The sequence below is a fragment of the Bos mutus genome, chromosome 17 (genome assembly GCF_027580195.1).
Source record: "Bos mutus isolate GX-2022 chromosome 17, NWIPB_WYAK_1.1, whole genome shotgun sequence".
Taxonomy (NCBI): domain Eukaryota; kingdom Metazoa; phylum Chordata; class Mammalia; order Artiodactyla; family Bovidae; genus Bos; species Bos mutus.
The window spans coordinates 31,862,602-31,885,990 of record NC_091633.1 but is presented as its reverse complement, the minus strand read 5'-3'; the positions used below and the strand labels follow the sequence as shown (position 1 = coordinate 31,885,990).

Sequence of the window (23,389 nt, the reverse complement as noted above, 5' to 3'; positions counted from 1 at the left end):
CACACACAGAATGGCTTCATTTCCAGAAGATGAGTATTCAAGCTAAATTAATAGGGAATGATGCTTTCAAAGCGTAGGAAGATTTTTCTGTAGTAAAGATTCTTACCTGGCAAGACTGCTTCAGGATGTAGTTTAGGATTATTTTTCATGGCTACACAGTAGGCCAGAAAGTAGACTGTACTTGTGAGGAAGATGCCACTGAAGTGTGCAAAAACGTAGTCTAAATCTGGAAGTACAGATTATAAAAATCTCAAGCATATCATTTTAGTCATTTCAAATATATTTAGAGTTCTAAGAATAAAACAAGCTCACCAAAATTAACCTCAATTGTAAAGGAAGCATTCATTATATTTTATCATACTATTTTTCTGCATGCTATTTATAGAGAATTTTAATTAAAATATTTAAAATATTAAGAAGTTGGTTACTATAATCAAATCTAAAAGGCTGGCTTTTATATTGTCTTGGAAAGCTAAGTAAGAAATGACAAACATTATGTGAATATAACATTAATATCTCATTTTTTAAGAATTAAGTATATTAAGTATTCAGACTTAATATTACTGATGGCTATAGAAACTAGCAAATCTCCAAGCAGACGGTATTTAGGGGGTAGTATGTAAAGAACTTTGGCAGAGCTGATTTTATAGGTTGCATTGATCAATCTGGAAACCAGTGTCCAGGTTGCAGCTATACAGAAGGATATTCATGAAGTTATTCCAGGGGATTTAATTATTTGTTATAAAACTAATTACATGGGGAAGTTAATACACAGATGGTGGCCCAAATTCTGAGAAACCCAACTCCACTGAGGAAAGCAGACGGTCCTTTTCCATAGAGATGGGTATAGCAGGTTCTTGGCCGGGAAGGTCACTCTGGGCCCAGTATTTCAACTAAATCTAGAGGATGAGCAGCCATGCTTAGAGAGGAGAGCTTGAAAGTCAAAGGGCTTGTCTATTCTTCTGAGTCATATCATAACTCATCTGTCCCAAGACCATCACAAAAGGCAGCTTAATCTAACGATCAGAAACACAGACCACCTGGTGAGACTCCTGAATCCACCATTTGCTAACTTGGAGACTTAAGTAAATTAACTTATATCTCTCTGTTTCATCTTATTGTAAAACCAGGATAATAATGGTACCCAAACAGTAAAGCTGCTATGAGGGCCAATCAAGTTATTATTGTAATTAGAAGAGTGCCCAAGATACAGTATATAGTGTTTACGTGGTCATTAAATAAATGAAATAAAAACTATGCCCCCTTGAATGAGTTTTGAATGAATCAAAATAAAGTGTGTTTCTATTAGACTACATTTGAGTTGCCATAAAAAGATCCCTTAGACCTGATTGTACTATTTATGTGAAGAGATTGTTAAGGACATTGTTCATTATGCTCTAGGACCAAGAACAACTGTGCTTCTGAACAATCAGTTGTTTTTATCTTGTGTTTGCTGAATTCTGGGACTGATCTGATTTCCTTTGTGGCTGTAAGAATCTTGGAGCCAAATTTATGACTCATTACTAGCAAGTGTACAAGTGTGGTGCAGTTTTTAAGACTCGTTCATGGTTCCATTTTGCTTGGTCATTCATTTTCCCTTCCCTCTTAATTTTTCCTAAGTGATTCTATTTTTATTAGTTTTTATCCTTTAAAACAAAAAGAATAAAAATACAAAAAATATTTGCATAAAATCTTAAAAAACACAGAAGGTAATAAAAGTACTTTGGGAACTGTTTGTGGGGCTGAACATATAAGGGAAAAAACAAACCATGGTGTCTATTCAAAGTCAATCCATTCAATTAGAGTTCAGATCCCAGTTTTTCCATCCATCTGCCCCTCATGACTTGCCCTCCAAACTTCTCCCTTATCTGAACACAGATGACATTCATTTTCCATGCCACTCAGGTAGAACCGACTTAACCATTATCTCCTTTTATCATCACAGATGTGAGCCACATTTCAATATAATCACAGGATCCTGAACTAGACCCTCTCATCTCCTTCTGAGCCTGTAGAAGGCTGTTGCACGCAGTGTGGAGGTGACGTCTAAGAGAGGAATTCTATCGCTAGAACCCAAGACAATTTGCAAGCATTACATTGGGTCTTTCAATGTACTACTTTGTGCTTGAAAAATAATATCCTAAGCAGGCTATATTTTGATTTGAAAGCACTTTACTTGATTTGAAAGCACTGTATGCTACACTTCAGTTTCTTTTTTAAAGAGGAGAAGAACACACATTTTCCCAGAGATCATCAAAATGGAAAATAACCTCCAAATCTTGCAGCAAATCCAGAAACCATATGTTAAAATCTGAGTAGCTGAAATGAATCTTGACTAAAATCGATTCCGTTAGTATGTTGAAGATCATATGAAAATATTGAAATAGTCCTTTATTTCTTTTAGTTTCCAGGGCCCTTCTAATTCACCACTTACAATGACAAAGTAAGATCAAATCTGATGAAAGGAAATTTATACTTTAAGATGGGATGAGAAAGCTTAAGCATAAAATTCTGTCTGTGTCTGTCTGGGCTTTCTCCCTCTTCAACACAAAGTGTGCACCTGCCTTTTACTTTAATCAGAGCTTCTCAAAGATGAGGGCACTTGCTTGACCATAAAGATCAATTTCTTTCTTTCTTCTCATGCTAGTGATGTATTAATAACTTCTTAAAAGAGTAACATTCTTTCCCAGCTCTGCAGGGGGTCATGGTGACTCGCTGTTCACTTTGTACTATGCTTCCCTAGATTATGTATCCTTGGTGAACTTTATGTGAAATGTCAGTATGTCATTTTGATGTACATCCTTTGTCTTAAAAGTGCCTTCAACTTTTAACAGGTGGAATTGTTCTCAGAGCTTCAGAGAGTGGGTCTCCCGGGTTATAATGTTCAGTTTGGCTCAGATAAAATTTCCTTTTTTTCCTTCTTAACTTGATTTTTCATTGTATTTCCACCAACCAATCTATGTACCAATATCTACCACAGTCCGTTTCTTTTTATAGTCTAAAGTAGAAACACAGGTATTGAGTTCACTTATGAAGTAAAATGACTTTTTCCTCTCACCATTCTGGCTTGCCCCTGCATACATACTATCATTTCTTTTGCTGTGGTCCTTGATGTAAATGATGGGCACAAATGTAGATCCATAGAGAATTCCAGATATCACTGCGAGACTGCAGCCCCTTAAAAAACAAATACATTTCTATTCATCTTGGCCCAAAGCAATATTTCTGCCACACATAAATGGAATCATATCTAAAGCATGCTTCAAAATGTAAATCACAAGGCATCACGTAGCAATTACCCATCTATCTCAATCGGGGTGATGAGCAAAAGTCCCAGGAATGCCCTGCAGCATCCAGGTACCTTGCTGGGACACAGCTTCAGCCCTTCGCTATCTAACGGTGGAAGGACATGATTTACAGACACTGTAAAGGATTATTATTATAAATTGTCATTACATAGGTGAGAATATTGCCATCATCGTCTACAAGTGACATGAAAAAACAAGGCTCTCTAACTACATTAGGACTTCACTGGTGGCTTGGTGGTAAAGAATCTGCCTGCAGTGCAGGAGACTCAGGTTCGATCCCTGAGTGAGGAAGATCCCCTGTAGGAGGAAATGGCAACCCACTCCAGTATTCTTGCCAGGGAAATCCCATGGACAGAGGAGCCTGGAGGGTTACAGTCCATGGGGTCCCAAAAAGTTGGACCATCCTGGGTGACTTGTAGAATCTTAGTTCCCCAGACCAGGAATTGAACCTGGGTCCACAGCAGCAAAAGCACCAAGTCTTAACCAATGGACTGCCAGGAAATTCCTTAATAAAATAATTTGAATATTTCAGATAAAACATTACTTTTGTAAAAAGAAAATGTTTTGCCTTAAGCAGTAGAATCATGTTGGACCTTCATACTTGGGCTATATCTGCATGAAGCAACAGTCTTCATTGACTTTGGTGGGAGATGATTAATATTTTAGAACAGTCCCTTTAGCTTAACATAAAGGAGAATGGCATGAAACAGGAAAGAGTTTTAGGCAAAAACCATTACTTTCTAAGCTTAAAAATAAATTCTTAAAGTCTATTTTAGTGGTGCTTTGAGGAATATGAGACTGTAGGTACTCACAAGACCAATAAGCTCTGTTCATGATGGAAACCTCTACATAATGGTAAAGACCACGAATCCTGGAGGAGGGTCCCAAACAGATCAGACTAATGGACTAGGCTCTCCAATGAGACAACTGAAAGAGTGCTTAACAAATATTCCCTTAATGAAGGTGATGCTTCGTGAAGAACGTTTTTGTTGGAGAGATCTATTTTATTTCAAAGCAAAAATAACATTTCTTTCTTCCAATGCCTATAGGTTAGTTCATTCTTTCATTCATTTAATTGATCCAAATATTTTTTGAGCATCTATTATGTGCCCCGCACTGCTGCTTTCCACTGTGAAGACAGTGTATATACTAACAGAGGACATGCTTTCTGTTCTTAAAGTATCACCACATAAAGTCTAAAACAGCCCTCAATTGAAAAATGCAAGCTACATACTACTACGTATTCATATTTCTTATATAAACATATAAAGGTTCATACATAAAACATATCATTCTCATATTTCTTTGCTAGCCCCCTAAACCCCTAAATATAGAAGCTATTGTTGAGCCTAAGTCTCTCACTCTTTATAGAGACAGCACAGGGGTGGGGGCTAAGACCTACATGGACACAAAATATTCTACCATATTTGACAATAAATACCTCAGGATTATAAAACTCTTGATGCATGAGTGGAGGGATTCCTAGGGCACAGTGGTCATCTTGGCTAGAGATGTGGCTTGCCTAATTTGACAGTGATTGCTGGGAGCATATTGGTTGCCATACTCTGTGGCCTGTACTTTTCCTTTACTTTGCATTTTTTTTTAATCTTTCCTTTTACTTTAGGCATGAAAGTCCTGCAAAATGAGATTGCTTCTGTGAGTGACTTATTGACTAGAAACACTGCAGGGGCTTAGGAATTCCTTGAAGCACTGAGACCAAGGCCCTCTGTGCTGTAAAATTCAGCAAGGGACCAGAAAGTCTACCATGAAGTTAGGAAGTCAAAGCTTGTGTTACCATTTTTATCTTGAGCTCAAATGGATACAACTCTACTCTGCTTATCCTTGCTGTAACCATATATGAAACAGAATGACAGAACCTCTTCTTACACTAAGTGGCTTTGTGCTGTGGAAAGTTTATCCACCCAGGAACAGTCAGGATCAGGATCTTGAGTTTTGTTAATCACCTAGTGAAAACATTGGCAAAAACCAAAAGAAAAACAGCAGTCAATTAATAGCCACACTGGTGACAAGATTTTCAGTGTTTTTCTCTTCTGTCTCAGATACACTTTAAAATAAAACCATGCCACCCTGCATTCTGATTCTGTGGGCATCACTAGACTCGCATGTTTCCAATTCTGTTTCTGTTTTACTCAGAATGGTCTGGTCTCTTTTAAAATGTTTTTCACAGTTTAATAAATGGCTACTTTGATACACCTATCAAAACTAATGAGGTTATTAGTGCTTGCATTTTATTTGCAAGTTTTAATAATCTGTCAGAGGATGAGATGGCTGGATGGCATCACTGACTCGATGGACATAAGTTTGGGTAAACTCTGGGAGTTGGTGATGGACATGGAGATCTGGCGTGCTGTGACTCATGGGGTCTCAAAGAGTTGGACATGACTGAGCGACTGAAATGAACTGAACTGAATAATCTGTCAAGAAATTAGATCTTAAGACTCTTCTACTATGGAGTACTTAAGATCAACAGGCATATTTTTACCCAGATTTTTAAAAACTAAATTGGTTGCTTAAACATTTCCAGCCTTGTTTCAAGATTAGCTCATATTCTAACTTTGGAAAAATTTTGCCCAAGTTCATAATATTTCTATCAAAGTAATCATCTTTGTCTCTTAGCTGAGGTTTCCTTGATGCTATACTCCTAATAGTAAAAGATGAGATTAGAACTGAATTCTTTGTTATGTGCTAGGTCAAGCTTTCTTCTGACAACTATGCTTTCTTCTCCCATGAGGACCTCCGGATGTATGGCTGCATCACAATCAAGACTTTATGCAACTTTAATCTTAGTTGGCCTACTGCCAGCTTGATGGAAAACTCTAAGGCAATTAGACTCCTATGTAGCTTTCCCCAAGTTGCATGTATTTCCTCCCCTGCTCCATTGTTTGAAGGGAGGTTGGTTAGGAGGTATCTGGAACACTAAAGTAGACAGGGACACCAAACACCTTCCCCCCATCTCACTTCTCCATCCTCTCTAAAGAGCTCCCTGATTAGAGATGCCCGTGGATGAATACATCTCTTTCCTCTTACACCTAAGCTACTTACTATTTAACTTGACTCCCCTGGTGACTCAGATGGTAAAGAATCTGCCTGTAATGCAGGAGACCCAGGTTTGATCCCTGGGTTGGGAAGATCCCCTGGAGAAGGAAATGGCAACCCACTCCAGTATTCTTGCCTGGAGAATCCCATGGACAGATGAGCCTGGTGGGGGCTACAGTCCATGTGGTCACAAAGAGTCAGACACGACTGAGTGACTAACATACTTAATGTCAATTTAACTAAGGTTTCTGTCACCTTAGTTGAGAAGAGTTTTGATATGGGAAAGATAAAAGGGGGAAGAAAGATTAATTTTGAAGTAAGGCTTAAAGGCTGTGCCTTCCAGGGGGGCATTGCCTGAATGTGGGGGTGGGATGCGAGATTGAGGCTAGCTTGCTAGCACTGGGCCCTGGCAGGTGGACAAGATACGTGACATAGGAGGACAGGAGTCTGTGCTCATGGCCACTGGGGTTTGCCCCGAAATCGCTTCTTTAAGGTGGAACCACTGGGACTGGTGCTGTGTGGGCTGTCTTGGAAAGACTGTCCCTGCTTAATCTAGGTTTGCTATGTTCAGACTCATTTAGCTTCTTTAAGGTCAAAACACAGACTCCTTACATAGTTCCTGTCTTCACCTTTGAGTGGAAGAGATAGGGCAGAAAAATGAGAAGAAATCCAAGTCTAATTCCTATATTCATACGACCTGATTTACCTTTTCATTAACTTCCTCTGATCGGTTACCTGCTGCCCTCCCTGGAGTTATTAAAACCTCCTCCCTCCTCCTTTCCAAGTAATTTTCATCTTCCTCTATAGTATTTAGAATTGCTATACCATGACATCCTTAAGTTATTACAAATATGGGCTTGTATGAACATCTACTAGGAATCTACCATTAATAAAAACAACCAGACCTCTATATTCGTTGAGAAATTTTACTGTGGAAATATGGATTGACTGCTACATAAACCTACCCATGAAAATATGCTAAGATATTTCAGATAGCCTTGATTTAACAACATGCCCCACCATCCTCTCATCTGAGTTCAAATCCATGCAGTTTCCTTTTATCCTAATTTCATGTTTCAGATCAAGGTGGTTCTCATTCTGTACTCACATGCTCTGATATCAGTGGTGTGGTGTCCACAGAATATGTGTTATTTGGTATTTCACTTTTGATGAACAAAAATATGAAAGCACTGTAAAGAAAACAAATTTTAGTGACATTTATCATAACCCTGGTTCACATTAAGATGCCTGCATTTGAAGGGAAACAGAGCTAAAATGAAGACCTAATGGTATTGCTTCCAAACTGCCTTTGCAGAGATCCTGCCATTTCTCCAGCACTGACATTCTCTTTGATGTCTCTCCTCAACCTTAATTTCAACAGTTTAAAAGCTGAACTCATAAGCTTCCCTCCCAAATCAGCTCTTTCTCCCAGTTTTCTTGTTTCAGTCAATGACCCCATCCTTCTTTTTATTCCTGCTTAGTGCTGGAATTACATGGTAAGAAAAATACAAATGAAAACTACATTGAAATATATGTCTCACCTATTCTATTGACAAAACCCCCAAAGCTTAACATGCTTGAGCAACCTGGAGGAGAAAAGCACCACTGATATGAGTGCAGACTGTGTGACCCCAGGGAGCAGACTCTGCGGCCATGTACTAAGGGCACAGGTGTGTCCACTCCTGCCCTTACGAATCCTGCTCCAGGTCCTATAACACAGGCATAGCCACACTCAGGTGAGCTGATCTTCATGGGCATGCGATGGAATACAACACAGCCATAAAAAAGGAATGAGGATACCCTCTATGTTCTGATATGGAAAGACCTCCAGACTATATTTTAAGAGATAAAAACACATGTAGACCTAATGATTTATTTTTCCCTTGAACCTCTCTCTCCTAATTTACTAACTATTCATGTCCAGCATCTTTGTAATAAATACCTCAATGACCTTGACTTTTAAACTATGCAGAAATGTTAAAATGTGTTAAAGTATTTAATTAACTGAAGGAAAGTCACAACTCTAGTATTCTTTTGCTTTCTTTTTTTTAAAACATTTGCATGGCTCAAAAGTGAAAGCAATATAAGAAGTTTTCAATGCACACATGAGACTGAAATAGTATAGATAGCTGGGTGCAGACAAAAGCATCCAGATATGCTGCTGCTGCTGCTGCTGCTAAGTCGCTTCAGTCGTGTCCGACTCTGTGCGACCCCATAGGCGGCAGCCCACCAGGCTCCCCCGTCCCTGGGATTCTCCAGGCAAGAACACTGGAGTGGGTTGCCATTTCCTTCTCCAATGTATGAAAGTGAAAACTGAAAGGGAAGTCGCTCAGTCGTGTCCGACTCTTAGCGATCCCATGGACTGCAGCCTTCCAGGCTCTTCCATCCATGGGATTTTCCAGGCAGAGTACTGGAGTGGGGTGCCATTGCCTTCTCCACCAGATATGCTATTATTTGTATAAAAATTAAAAATGTCTAGTGGTTTCCTTACTTCAGTCTGTTGTTTGCTTTATACACTTAACCGGCTCCATACTCCATACCATAGGAAATTCAAGTTTCCTTTTGATTTTTTAAAAATGTATTTATTTATTTATCTTTGGCTGTGCTGGGTCTTTGCTGTTGTGTGTGGGCTTTCTCTAGTTGCGGCAAATGAGAGATACTCTTGCTAGTTGTTCTGTGTGGGTTTCTCATCGCAGTGGCTTCTCTTGTTGCAGAGCACAGGCCCTAGGTACGTGGGATTCAGTAGTTTTGACGCATAGGTTTATTTGCCCTCTGGCATGTTGGATCTTCCCAGACCACAGATCGAATAGTGTCCCTTGCACTGGCAAGCAGATTCTTAACCAATGAACCGCCTGGGAAGTCCTCCTTTTATTGCTCTCTACTTCATGCCACACCCAACCTTCCTGAACATAACTCCCCCATGGACTTCTTTCTCTGACCAGCCCCTGCTCCAAGCTTTCATGTCTTGCTTGCCAGCATTCCTTAGCTGGGCATACCATATTCTCGCCTCTTATCCAAACTACAGAAGAGGTGACTACTGACTGTGAGATGGGAGCTCTCCCCAGGCCAATCCTCCCCAAATCCTCCTCTTTTCTGAATTCCTGCAACACTGAGAACCGTCATCACACAATCCAGACCATTTTCCATGCAATCTTTTTTCTCTAAAGATGTTCCAATTCCATAGAAAATTGAATAGGAACCACATTTTCTATCTCTTTCAAGGTCCTCAAAGTACTTGTCTATCTTAATTGTTAAATATGTAAACATGTGTGTGTGCTCATATATATGTTAATTCGCAAAGCTAATATTAGACACTACCTTTGCATTTTCTCCTCAAAATTACCATGAAAACTCTCTACTTTGTATAGACCAGTCTGTTTTCTAATAAAAATAGAGAATGATATTTTAGAAATACTTGAAGGAGCTTCGGATCCGCCATCTGTGGTGGAACCACCGCCAAGGTGCAGATTTTCGTGGAGACGCTGATGGGGAAGACCATCACTCTCAGGTCGAGCCCTCGGATACCATAGAAAATGTAAAGGTCAAGGTCCAGGATAAGGAAGGAATTCCTCCTGACCAGAAAAGACTGATCTTTGCTGGCAAGCAACTGAAAGATGGATGTACTTTGTCTGACTACAACATTCAAAAGGAGTCCACTTTTCATCTTGTGTTGCGACTTCGTGGTGGTGCTAAGAAAAGGAAGAAGTCTTACACCGCTCCCAAGAAGAACAAGCATAAGAGAAAGAAGGTTAAGCTGGCTGTTCTGAAATACTATAAGGTAGATGAGAATGGCAAAATCAATCGCCTTCGCTGGGAGTGTCCCTCACATGAATGTGGTGCTGGAATTTTTATGGCCAGTCATTTCGGCAGACATTATTGCGGCAAATGTTGTCTGACCTATTGTTTCAACAAACCAGAAAACAAGTAATTGTATATTGGTTAATAAAGATATGAGCTAACATTAAAAAAAATACTTAAAGGATCCAGAGAAAAGTCCTTGAACGCTTCTTCAAACACCTGTACAACTTTCAACAAATCAGTTAACCTCACTGACCTTCAACTGTTTTCATCTAAAAAATGGGGAGAGACCCGCTTTACAGAGCTGTGATGAGCAACTGTCCTCCGATAATTATGTTTTGGTCTATACTTCTCATAGTGTACAATTATAGTCTTTAATAATTAAAAACAATTCAAAAAATGGTCACAAAATTCTCAAGGTACTTTTTGGCACATGATAAAAGCTCAAAATATGTTAATCAGTTGAGAACCTTAGCTATAAACTGGATGGAAGAGAAGGGTGCGGAGCATATGAAAGAAATCAAGACTAAGTCAGTCATCTGAGCCTGTGTGACTAGACACGAAATGGGTAAGTCAGAAAGAAGAATCCCAGCTAAGTCAGGTCAAGAGAGGATGTGGTGGCACTAAGTTAGGGCAAGGTAATGAGACATATCATATATGTCAATATATTAATATGAACATAAAGGTAAATAGATCACATGGTCTTCTGGGTTATAGATGCAAAGAACTTGGTGCAGTTTGTCAAACACAAAGTTCCATGAGAAAGTCTAGAAATCTTGTCAAAAGCATGGGAAGCAAAAAAAGAAAAAGAAAAAAAAATCAATTATATTACAGGCAAGGGTGCTTTTCTACATTTTCAACCTTTCCAATTTCCATAGATCTGCAACTTTCTATTAGGAAAACTCACGTGTGTGTGTGTTTACACTGACAACTGATTTCAACAAGCGTTTGTTCTGAGTCAAGCACTGTCTGAGAGTGATGGTGAGGGAGATGGTATACAAAGAGGAGACTTTGTCCTTTAGGATCCCATGGTTTAAGGATAAAGACGGTTGTGTGAATAATACAAAACACACCTGGGGGATGTGGATAATATCAATAGAGGAAGTGCAAAATACAGTAAGAATTTAGGAAGAAGAAAATATCATCAGATGGGAAATCTTACCTGAAATTTCAGGGTGGCCAATGAAGCAGAAGAAAGGGCTTTTGGGGTTAAGGGAAGTGCCACATATGCTGTGATAAGTAATTCCAGGTCAATGAGGTGACAACACAGGAGAAACCATGCTAGGAAGAAGCACTAGATCTGTAACTATGGGGGACATGCCAGACTAACGAGACAGATTTATTTTGAATCCAGTGGTGAGCCTTCAGAGGTTATTAAATAGAAGAATGATGTCCTGATTTGAGAGCAGATACAAGCAAGTCATTCTGACAAAGGAAAGAACAGAACTAGGGAAATGAGATGCGAGATTTTTACAACTGTATACAGGTGAGTAGATAGAAAGGGGCCAAGGCAAAGGAGGGGAGGAAGTTGTGAAACATTCAAAAAGAATTTTACAAGAATTCTAAAAACAATTAGTTATGGGGGGTTATAAAGGAAAAAAAAAATAAGAAGCCTGAGTTTCTGAATTTGGATGACTGTGACTAATATCTTCCATGCAGAGAAGAAATGCAAGAAGAGAAATCAGTTTTCAGGGAAGGCTAAAGTAAGAGAAGTATTTTTTTTTTTTAATAGTACTTTTTAAATTAATTTATTTATTTGGACATACATGATGTGGGAATCTTAGCTCCCTGACCAGGGACTGAACCGGTGCACCCTGCATTGGAAGAACAGTGTTAACCGCTGGACCACCAGGGAAGCCCTAAGAAAAGTAATTCTGATTGCAAATGTTGAAGGCAAAGAAAAAGGAACCAACAGCCCAGGGTTTGCACAGTCCTGGCCTTGTTCCTGACCTGGCAGGGTCCCCTTCCACAGGTCACCCCACCTGAAATGGAATAGGAGGTGCCCGGAGAGCATCTACCTTAAGATGACTAGCCTGCTCCACAGTTCCCTGTAAGGGCCATGGCTCTGAAGAAAGGTAACGGCTGGAGTCCAAGGCCTGGGTTTCCTCACAGCACCATTCTCCAGGGAAAACAAGTTAAGAAAGTAAAGAATGGAGACAGATTCAAGGATAATCCAGAGCCTGCTTTTAACTGAAAAGGAACTCTGTCTTTTGATGAATTCTGACTCCAGGATCTTCACTAAAGCATGTCTAAGAGAGTGTCTTGAACTTTGTTTCTTGTCATCAGTTCCACTTCTATCCTGAACCATGGAGCCCAGAAGACTGAAAACTATGTTTTCCCAAACTTTGCGCTTCATTTTGGCTTTGTCAGTGGGAGACACATGAATAAGGCAAAAGTAGGGAGGCGCTATATTGCCTTCGTGGGGGCTCCAGTGGTGGCGGTAGCCCAGGGCAGGGGAGTCTGTCCCCACAGCGCCAGCAGGAACAGGGGCTCTGGGGCTTCTGGTGAGGCCACTTTCCTCCCTTTGCTACTTTGGTCCTTGTAACACTTTTGTCAACAATTTCCTCTGTTAAATCCTCTGCTGCTTAGGATGCCTGGAGTGGTCAGAATGTGGAAAGTGACTAATCCTTACAATAGATATCATGTAGGAAAAACGTAATGCTAGACATGGCCTAAGCAACCGTTTAGACATGATGGTCAGGAGGACTGAAGCAATCACTGCAATTTTAAAAAGAAAGCAACATCTTAAACCAAGATGACCATATGTCAAGTTTCCTTATACTGACCATGAGACTCCAAGGTATTTCAGTGAATTCCACTCAGAATAAACTAATTTATAAATTTCTCTTACGAAAGCATAAAATTTTTTAATAAACAGAACCTTTAATTAAACAGAGGGAAAGGAAATTTCTCACACCCTGTGAGGATGGTAGAGCCAACAGAAAGAAAAAGGCACCTCTTCCTTCCTGTCCAGGACTCAGTCAGGGAAAATCCATGCACTCCTTGCTTACTGTAGCCTTCCCAGCTTCCTTCTCCCCTCTATAGACTTCTCCTCCCTTTGCTGTGGGAGATTGGTACTGGCTTGTCATGGCTGCAGACCCCGAATGGCAATTCTCTGTGATCCCGAATAAACCCACTTTGGCTGGGGACTATCTGGCCATGTAGTATTTATTTTAGGTCAACAAAAGAGAGCGAGGATGCACCACAAGCAGAGACCATTGCATCTCCCTGCCTCAGATCAAGCTGCAGGCCAAACTGGGAGACTCCCCAGGCACTCTGACTAGCTGACTGCAGGGATGGACACCACAGGTCCAAAGAGGAAAGAGTAACTGAGCATGGACAGTTACTAACAAAAGAATGACTACTGTAATTAAACTTATCCAACATATAGAGTCTTAGCTATGTGTCTAACATATTTTATTTCATTTAATGCTCAAAATGTCATATAAGGCTGGTGCAATTATTATCCACACTTTATCCCCAGACAAAGAAACCAAGATTTAGGGACATTAAGGTCACACAGGTGGAAGTGGTAAATCATGAGTAATCTGTCATTTCAAAGAATGTACACTTTCTAAAGAAGAAGGAATATGGAAAAGAAACAATGTCTGATGGACTGGCTAAATTGGTCTTAAATTACCATTAAGTCAAGATAAACGCATGCCACATTCCAATCCTTGGGAGTAAAGAAATGGTTTTTGAGAAAGCTATTCAAAGCTCGAATGCTATGTGAATTGTACAAAAGGCACAAAACTGCCTCTAACCAAAAATGTCAAGAATCTGCTATTGTAGAATAATCTATGTTATTTCCTCTCTGATTGGCCTGGAACCACTCTCGAAGGCAACATTTCAGTGACAAAGAGATTGTTCCTGAATGTGACTGGGGAAAAGTCATCACCACAGGAGGAAGAGAAATATAGTGTTTTTTCCCTGAAGAATAAAAAAAGTACTAAAATCTTCGCAGGAAGTGTTATCCATTATGTGAGGTGCTGACAGGAAATATAGATGGAGTCTAGAGAGGAGAAGGGAGTGAATCAAAGGTGACCTAATTCAGCAATGACTTTTATGGACTGAACGCTGCCATGCAGAGACTCAGTCACTTTCACCCTCGTTCATACGGTGACTGTAACTAGACATCCCCAAAGAGGCAGCCACAGGAGTGTGTGTTGCTCATACGGTGACTACAACTAGATCCCCAAAGAGGCAGCTACAGGAGTGTATGTTGTCACAGGTGAGAGTGTGCTTAACTGAGCAGGCTGAGGAGACGGGAGTGAGGCCATGGGAAAGCGGAAACCGAGTGGCAAAGAATCCATAAGAAATGAGAAGAGCATGCCAGTAGCTATTTCAGAGCCACAGGAAACCAGCACAACCCTGATTCGTATAGGATTTTCTAGTTTGCAAAATACTGGGTTGGCCTAAAAGTTCATTTGGGTTTTTCCATAAGTGCATACAGAAAAATTCGAATGAACTTTTTGGCCAACTCAATACTTTAACTGCCATTTGATTCTCATTTATGAGCCATGTTTTAGGACTTTCTGAATATTACAGATAATGAAAGTGAGCTTGACAACAGCTGAACAGTTTCTTGGGGTCTCAGAGCTTTCTAGCTGTGAAGCTGGGGCTCCGGACCCCAGAGCTGGCATTTTCTATCCTCTGAAGTCATCATGGCTGTCAATGTAAATGAAGGATCTGAGGAAAAAATCATGCTGATTGATGAGATGTGGATGTAAAACAATGTAAACACATCAGGATCTTTAAAAATGGTTTTTGATGTTGGGAAGAAGAATTAAATGATTATAAATGGCCATGTACCTTACTACAGACAGCCCAGCTCCAATATAATTGAGCACTGGTTTTGCCACTTCTTCTGCATCCATTCCAAACCAGCCAAACCTGGAAATGGAGAAAGTCACATCAAAGTCGATGTTGCACTGTTTGCAGAGGCATGGATGGACCTAGAGACTGTCATACAGAGTGAAGTGAGTCAGAAGGTAATATACCATAAAATATCGCATATTAATGCATATGTGGAATCTAGAGAAACAATACAGATGAACTTATTTGGAAAGCAGAAATAGAGACACAGGTGTAGAGATCAAACATATGGACACCAAGGGGTGGAAGCGGGGTGGGATGAATTGGGAGACTGGGACTGACGTATATATAACTACTAGGTATAACACAGGTAACTAACGAGAACCTACTGTATACAGCACAGGGAACTCTACTCAGTGCTTTATAATAACCTCTATGGGAAAACCATCTAAAAAAAGTGGATATATGTGTATGTATAACTGATTCACTTTTCTGTACAGCAGAAACCAACACAACATTATGAAACAACTATATTCCAATAAAATAAATAAATTGTAAAAAAAAAGCAGATATTTTTGAATATGTGTGCATCACACTATTTAAGGCCATGGACTCAAGATCAGATTCCTGATTCAAACCCTAGGTCCATGATTTATTAACTGTGACTTGGATAAGTTAACTACCTTTATTGTGTCTCAACTTTTCATGTTTAAAATGGGGATAATTATATCTATAATTATACCTAATATACAAGTTTCTTATGAAGATTAAATGAGTCAGTATATATAAAAGTACTTGTCTAAAAGAAAACTCCCTTTCACTTTAAGACTAAGAAATAAAGAAGAAAAAATAGGTTAAGTGGCTAACTGAATGCTGATAAATTGACTGCAATTTTGTATAGAATTTGAAATAAACTTCAGTGACTATTTGGTTAAAGATCTCTACTCTTTGGCATCGCTTTAAATTCTGTTTTTAACCCCTTGATCTTGCAGTGACTATTACCAATAATCACTGTGAACCATCCAAGGATGAGAAAAATGGAGGCAAGAAGAAGAAAACAGCACTTGTACAAGGCAGACTGGGGGCGGAGAAAGGACAGGAAAGAATGTCTTGGAGGTTAGTTTGCTTCATTATAACTGAGGTTGCTGTAGTGCTTTGAGTAGGAAGAGGAGCTGGAAAAGTAAGGTTAGAATAAAATCCTCCTTCTATTTATCATCCCAAACTCAACTGGAATATTCATCTTAATGCTGACAGAGGATGGTACAGTCCAACAGGACTTCTCTAATGCTCCATGGCTATTCCATGGTTGCACAGGGCAGCTTCTAACCAGATACAGTGATGGAGCACTTGAGATGTGGCCAGGACCACTGAGGAACTGAATGCTTAATTTTATCACATTTTAATGAATTCAAATATACACAGCCACATGTTTTGTGGCAACCCCATCTGACAGCTCAACTCTAGAGCTGAGGGGTTGGCTAACTTTCCCATAAAGAGCAAGAGAGTAGATATTTTAGGCTTTGTGGGCTGGATGGCCTCTGGTAACTGCTCACCCCTGCCTTTATGGATTAAAAGCAGCCATGCTGCAAATGTTCCTAAAGTGGATGTGTTTGGCTGTGTGTCAATAATATTTTATTTACAAAGTGGAAGCTGGGCAATGATTTGCTGACCCTGGCTCAGACCCTACAGGGAAGAATATAGGCTCTAGAACTATTAGACCTGGGTTTGAACTCGGCTCATTAGCTCCGCGACCTTCAACAAGCCACTCATCTTTTTGTGTGTCAGTTATCTTCTAAGACAGCACCTACCTCATTTGTTTGTGGAAATAAGATTAGAATGATGATGTGTACAACATGTGAAACAAAACAGTCACACTCAGAAAAGGAAAATAAATATCAATGCCCTTTCTCTCTCCCTATTTCATTCTCTAAAGAAAATTATTTATCTTGGTTGGTGTGTTAGATCACTTCTTTAGAATTAAGGCAAATAATTCAACGTAGCACAAGTTACGTGTGTATCTTACAAGAAGTGACCTTTCTGAGGGCAGGAATCAGCGTTTGCCTTACACAGAATGTGAGTGAAGAGAATCTGAGTTGAAAACACCCTGTTTTGTGTTACCTTGAGCTTGCCCATCCAGTTAAGGCATTAAATGATCCCCAGATTAAGATTCCAAGGCCCAAACCAATGGTTTTGATAATTGGGACAACAGCTATGTTACCTGTAGGTGAAATATAAAGAAGAAGGGTGTTATTTTTCAATACAGAAAATCTATTTGTAAATTAAATTAGTTTTAATTTCAGATGAAGCTTATGGGATTTGGACAAACTTAGTAAAGCTTAATTCCTCATTTTAAAAATAAAACAACCAATGTTTGGCATTAACCTCATGATTATGATTGCTAAAAGAGCCAGGCTTAGGGCAAAATCCTACAAAGAAAATGTTAAGTTAGCTCTTTGCCTAACTGCACCAATGTTCTTCATCTTTAGTGCAGGTCTCCATTATGACTTTTTTGCAGAAGTTGGTCAATGATAAAATTAATGGTGACCATCCTCTTAGACTGGAACTAGACCAACCATCAGCAGATGTCCTTGGCTCATATGGCTCCAGACTTTGCTCTCTCATGCTCATTTACTTGTCTTTTGGATTGCCCCACCCAGCGCTTTGTGCTCTTGAGGGTCACTCAGGACCAAATTCACGGTCATTTTTTTTTTTTCCAGTTCCTGACCTGCTATCTGACTCAGTCAATATCCTCTTGACAGGTTTTCTCTCTTGGTTTTCAAGATGCCTTCATCATCAGCTTCCCTCCTGTTCCTCTTATTCTTTGGCTGTTCTTTCTCATCATACCATCTGCATAGAGGCACCCTCTAAAAATTATCCCTAAAGTACACTCCTCCTCTTGCTATATTCTTTGGGCATTTGACTAGTTTCATGATTTCAGCTATCAGCTAGAGACACATGCTTCCAGCACTAGCCTGGACCTTCTCCAGAGCTTTAGTGCCAGTGAGAGATTACCGACCAGATGTTCCCCATTGTGGGAATATTAGGAACTTTAAACTAAAAAGGTTCCAAGCTGAAGTCATTTTCCCTCTCATCCATGTTCTTTTCCCTTTTCTCCTCATCCATTTCAATGATACTGTCACTCTCCTAATCACCTACAATAATATCTCTACATCACTGTTAACTCTTCCCCTTCCTCTACTAACCATATCCAGTCAGCTACTGTGCCCTACACTGCGAGATGGTTAGATAGCATCACTACATCAATGGACATGAGTCTGAGCAAACTCCAGGAGATAGTGGAAGACACAGGAGCCTGGTGGGCTGCAGTTCATGGAGTCCCAAAGAGTCAGACACAACTTAGCAACCAAAGAAAAATACTGTGACCCACATCATCCCAGTCTGCAGCAGTTCTCAAATTAAACTTTTCCCACCAACTCCTTGGACCATAAAGAAGCCTGAGGGCCAAAGGACTGATGCTTTTGAATTGTGGTATTGGAGAAGACCCTTGACAGTTCCCTGGACTGCAAGGAGATCAAACCAATCCATCCTAAAGGAAATCAATTCTGAATAGTCATTGGAAGGACTGATGCTGAAGCTCCAATACTTTGGCCACCTGATGCTAAGAGCTTGACTCATTAGAAAAGACCCTGATGCTGGGAAAGATTGAAGGCGGGAGAAGAAGGAGACAACAGAGGATGAGATGGTTGGATGGCATCACCAACTCAATGGACGTGAGTTTGTGTAAACTCCAGGAGATAGTGAAGGACAGGGAAGCCTGGCATGCTGCAGTCCATGGGGTCGCAAACAGTCAGACACAACTGAATGACTGAACAACAACAACCAACTCCTAGTGTGAACAGCCGTGTGAATATAAATACTGAAGTGGTTGTCAAGATCTGCAGGATGAATGACTGGTCTCTCTGTTCCCCTCTCCTATTCAAAATGATAATCACAATCATACTAAAGTATACATGAGGTATAATAATTACAACTCTAGTGCAAATTTAACTCTTTTATCCTCCAACTCATCATCTTCACTAAATCACTTAATTCTGTAGAGATTCAAATTAAGTAGGTGCCCTATAAATTTTTAACATTTAAACATCTATTTGCTTTTAATCAAATTACCTCTAGAGATCCTTGATTTTCTTTGTTAAAGAAAAGAAAACTCCCCCAGGGATATATTAATAGAAGAAAAATACTACTGATAGGCCAAGCAAAGGCATAAACTCTAGCTATAAAATTTCAGGCAATAGTGATAAGGCAACAGAAGGAAGATTTTTGTTTGTTTTTGTTTTTCTGCCAGTGCTTTTGAAATGATACTGTGTTTGTGTTTGTCTACTTCTAAGCACAAGTCTTAAAAATGCTATTAGTAGAGAGGATTATTTAATAAGTATTTTCTGATAAACATGCTAGAGAAAGGGCAGAGCACTTATGCTTGAACAAATAGCAAGTGAAACATTTTTCCTATAATAATTTTATATAATAATATAAATAAATAATTTTGCTATAATTTTTCTAGCAGGAACAAGAAAGAAATCATTAAAAGGAAAGAGTAAGGAAAAATATCTGAGTCAAAAATATGAACCAAAAATATTTATGGAGCATATAAATGAAAGAAACGAAATCATTAATTTCTAGTATCTACTGCCATTTCCTTCTATTATGATCATAGTATCAAATGATTAAAGGATAAGTTATATCATACACTACCTGTTGCCCAAATGCAGCCCCCAACCATTGCAAAAGGCCAAAATTTAGGGCAATGTAGTATCAGATTTACCACCAAGGCAACCAACCATATGGCAGCACAAAGTACCCACTGGAGAAACATTCCTAGAAATAAAAAAAAATCAGTGTCAGGGGCTCAACCTGATATAAGAAAATTAGTGCTTAGGAATATCAATGAGATGTTATAATAACAGTCACAATTTTTTGAATACCTATATTCCAGATGCTTTACACCTCTATTATAACACCTGTAACTACTATGCATCATAATTAACCCTAGTTCAAAGACAGAGAAAACAAATCTGAGATGAAGCAACTTGTCCAAATAGCTAACAGTTTGTAAAACTAGAATTCCTCACTTGGGCTCCAAGGCTTGTTCTACATTGTGCATTCCTGCTTAACAGGGATCAAGAATTTTCTGCCAAAGAGTAAGGGCAAGACCAAGTCAATATATTTTTATTTAGATGTCATACTTAGTGCCATTCCTGACCAAAGAGAATGGCATTAAGAATTTCAGAATAGCACAATAGTACTTTGAACCATTGGAGATCATATGAGTCACTCTGAGATAAACATAAAGTCCTTTATGGCCACGTGTAGGATCCATGAACTTGGAGTCCAGTGTCTGTTGTGAGGCAGACATTCCAGACCTGAGAATTAGCCTTTCTACTCCCCTTCCTATGCTCTTGGCTGCTGTCTGTCAGTTACTGGAAGGTCACGTGGTGATATGGGGTATATCTGTACCTTTCTGAGGCTCAGAAAGAAGGTTCAGGGATTAAAAGGACACAGAAACATCAACCTTGGAAGAAATACTAAGGTTGTTATAACTCAACATTATTTATAGCACTTTAGACTCTACAGGAAGATTTTTGTGTATTTCTACTCGGTCTCATGGTGGAGGAGAGAAAAACATCTGTTAACCTCTAAAATTAGGAACACAGAGATGAAAGGGCACTTCATTTTACAAGTCATTCATTTTACAAACGAGAAACTGAGAACAAACGAACTGATCAGGCTTCCCGGGATCACATGGTTCTTCTAAACCCTGAAAGCCAGGACCTCTACCCTTTAGCATCTTTTTTGTTCTTCTTTTAGTACTTTTTATTCCTGTTCTGACTCCAGTGGGAAAAAGAAGAAAGGCTATGGAAGGAAAGGATCTGCGACTCTATTGTCCACGTAGTATAAAGACATAAGAAATTGGGGTGATAACACAGTGCTTCTCACCAGACTTTCACCATAACCTCTCTATTCCTTTTCCTGGCTTTAACAGGAGAAGCAAGTGGATAAAAACAACTATTACTTCTCCTTCCTTGAATTCACATTACAGTCAATTCTATGAAAATGTGACATGTATGTTTCAAAAATCACTGCTCTAGGTAAAATAATGTGATAAAATCCACAGAGCTCATGAGGGAAATGGGACTAAGGACAGAACACTTGGAAACTTCATTAAAAAAAGGTATTAAAAAAGATAGGAAGGCTTCCCTGATGGTTCAGTGCTAAAGAATCTGCCTGCCAATGCAAGAGACACAGGTCTGATCCCTGGTCCAGAAAGACCCCACATGCTTTGGAACAATTTAGCCAGTGTTCCATAGCTATTGCGGAGAAGGCAATGGCACCCTACTCCAGTACTCTTGCCTGGAAAATCCCATGGACAGAGGAGCCTGGTGGGCTGCAGTCCATGGGGTCACTAAGAGTCAGACATGACTGAGCGACTTCACTTTCACTTTTCACTTTCATGCATTGGAGAAGGAAATGGCAACCCACTCCAGTGTTCTTGCCTGGAGAATCCCAGGGACGGGGAGCCTGGTGGGCTGCCGTCTATGGGGTCGCACAGTGTTGGACACAACTGAAGCGACTTAGCAGCAGCAGCAGCAGCAGCAGCCACAACTATTGAGACTGTGCTCTAGGGCCCAAAAGCTGCAAATACTGAAGCCTGCACACCCTGGAGCCTGTGCTCCACAAAAGGAGAACACTGCAATGAGAAGTGCTCGCACCGCAACAAGGAGTAGCTCCCGCTGCTGCAACTATGGAAAAACCCACCCAGCAGCAAAGGCCCAGTGCTGTCAAAAATAAATAGATAAAATTATTTTTTAAAAAAGAAAGCCTAACAAAAAATGGTAGTATAGCTTTATAATGGTTAAGTGGTTAAGAAATTCACAAATTCTGTAATAAATATGGCACTTTACCTTGTAAAACACGTGAAGTTTACTTAAGCAAATGAGTGTGAAAAGTGTTGTAACCCATGAATTACTGCAAAGGTTGGGAAGGTTTGAACACCAGATGTGGATGGGTGTGGTGGTTTGGGGCAGAGGGTGTGAGCACATTTTGTGCATTGCTATGCACCTTTATCCATCTGGCTGCAGTTTTCTATGTTCACATAAGGTTTGTCAGTCAAAATTGTGTATGAGCAAGCACAAAATTTGTGTTATGAGCAAACTGCTTCCTTTTATATCATGTGTTTTGGTTTTAAAAAGCAAGTATTATTACAGAACTGATTAACTTTCTTCCTTTGTAAACATAGCTTTTGTCGCTGTAGTTGTTTAGCTCCTCTGTCCACAGGATTCTCCAGGCAAGAAGACTGCAGTGGGTTGCCATTTCCTTCTTCAGTGGATTTTCTCGGACCAGGGGTTGAATCTGCATCTACTGCCTTGGCAGATGGATTCTTTACCACTGAGCCACCAGGGAAGCCCATAAACATAGCAGGTATGGCTAAAAAGCTTCCTTCATCCTAGCTTTACCATGAAACAGAATATTAAGGTTATCCTATACTGACTGGCCGGAGAAGGCAATGGCACCCCACTCCAGTACTCTTGCCTGGAAAATCCCATGGACAGAGGAGCCTGGTGGGCTGCAGTCCATGGGGTCACTAAGAGTCAGACATGACTGAGCGACTTCCCTTTCACTTTTCACTTTAATGCATTGGAGAAGGAAAAGGCAACCCACTCCAGTGTTCTTGCCTGGAGAATCCCAGGGATGGGGGGAGCCTGGTGGGCTGCCGTCTATGGGGTCGCACAGAGTCGGACATGACTGAAGTGACTTAGCAGCAGCAGCAGCATACTGACTGGCATCACTGACTCGATGGATGTGAGTCTGAGTGAACTCTGGGAGATGGTGATGGACAGGGAGGCCTGGTGTGCTGCAGTTCATGGGGTCGAAAAGAGTTGGACGCGACTTAGCGACTGAACTGCACTGAACTGAACTGATACTGACTAGCACATAGATAACCTGGCATGGGCATTATCAACTGCTTTAAGCTCTATTCACTTGGCATCTGGCACAGCAAAATTCATTTTTACAGTCATCATTTAAAGAAGATCTAAACAGTGAACTTCATATTTAAAATGAACTTAAGATTAACAATGAAGAAAACATAATTACCATCGCCAGTCTCATATTTTTTAAGTGGTACAAAGTTTGAGCCGAACAAAACGATGGCTACAATAGAAGCGATGAAACCAGTGGTGAGATCTGTGGCATTACTGCTCATGGCTCTGGTGCTGCCCAACGGGCAAGCTGATTCACTTTTGACTTGATCTTCTTTTCAAGAATTTCTGAAATAAAAGAAACAAAAATGAAATAATTAAGAAGTTGTGAATCTGTGAGCAAGTTATGATCAATACAGGATACTATTAAGTTTTTCAAAAGTATGGTAAGATTCCTTCATCTAGATTAAAAAC

The 23,389-nt window shown here is 39.9% G+C and overlaps 1 protein-coding gene and 1 pseudogene across 6 annotated transcripts in view; one reads left to right on the top strand and one right to left on the bottom strand.

Annotated features, from left to right (window-relative positions):
• TMEM144 (transmembrane protein 144) overlaps window positions 1-23,389 on the bottom strand; it is a 49,517-nt gene that overhangs the window by 16,241 nt on the left and 9,887 nt on the right. For 5 of the 6 annotated variants that reach the window (XR_011467460.1, XM_070386425.1, XM_070386427.1 and 2 more), the window contains exons 2-9: window positions 23,091-23,263; window positions 19,692-19,814; window positions 17,097-17,196; window positions 14,976-15,056; window positions 7,474-7,555; window positions 5,196-5,272; window positions 3,059-3,177; window positions 107-226 (exon numbers count right to left, since the gene is read on the bottom strand). Coding sequence is in view for 5 of the 6 variants with exons in the window: in XM_070386425.1 (XP_070242526.1) it covers window positions 107-226; window positions 3,059-3,177; window positions 5,196-5,272; window positions 7,474-7,555; window positions 14,976-15,056; window positions 17,097-17,196; window positions 19,692-19,814; window positions 23,091-23,199 (811 nt within the window). In the remaining variant the exon portion in view is untranslated. The remainder of the gene's footprint in view (window positions 1-106; window positions 227-3,058; window positions 3,178-5,195; window positions 5,273-7,473; window positions 7,556-14,975; window positions 15,057-17,096; window positions 17,197-19,691; window positions 19,815-23,090; window positions 23,264-23,389) is intronic. The other variant, XM_070386426.1, reaches the window with a different exon arrangement.
• On the top strand, window positions 7,815-10,504 carry LOC102285513 (ubiquitin-ribosomal protein eS31 fusion protein-like; annotated as a pseudogene).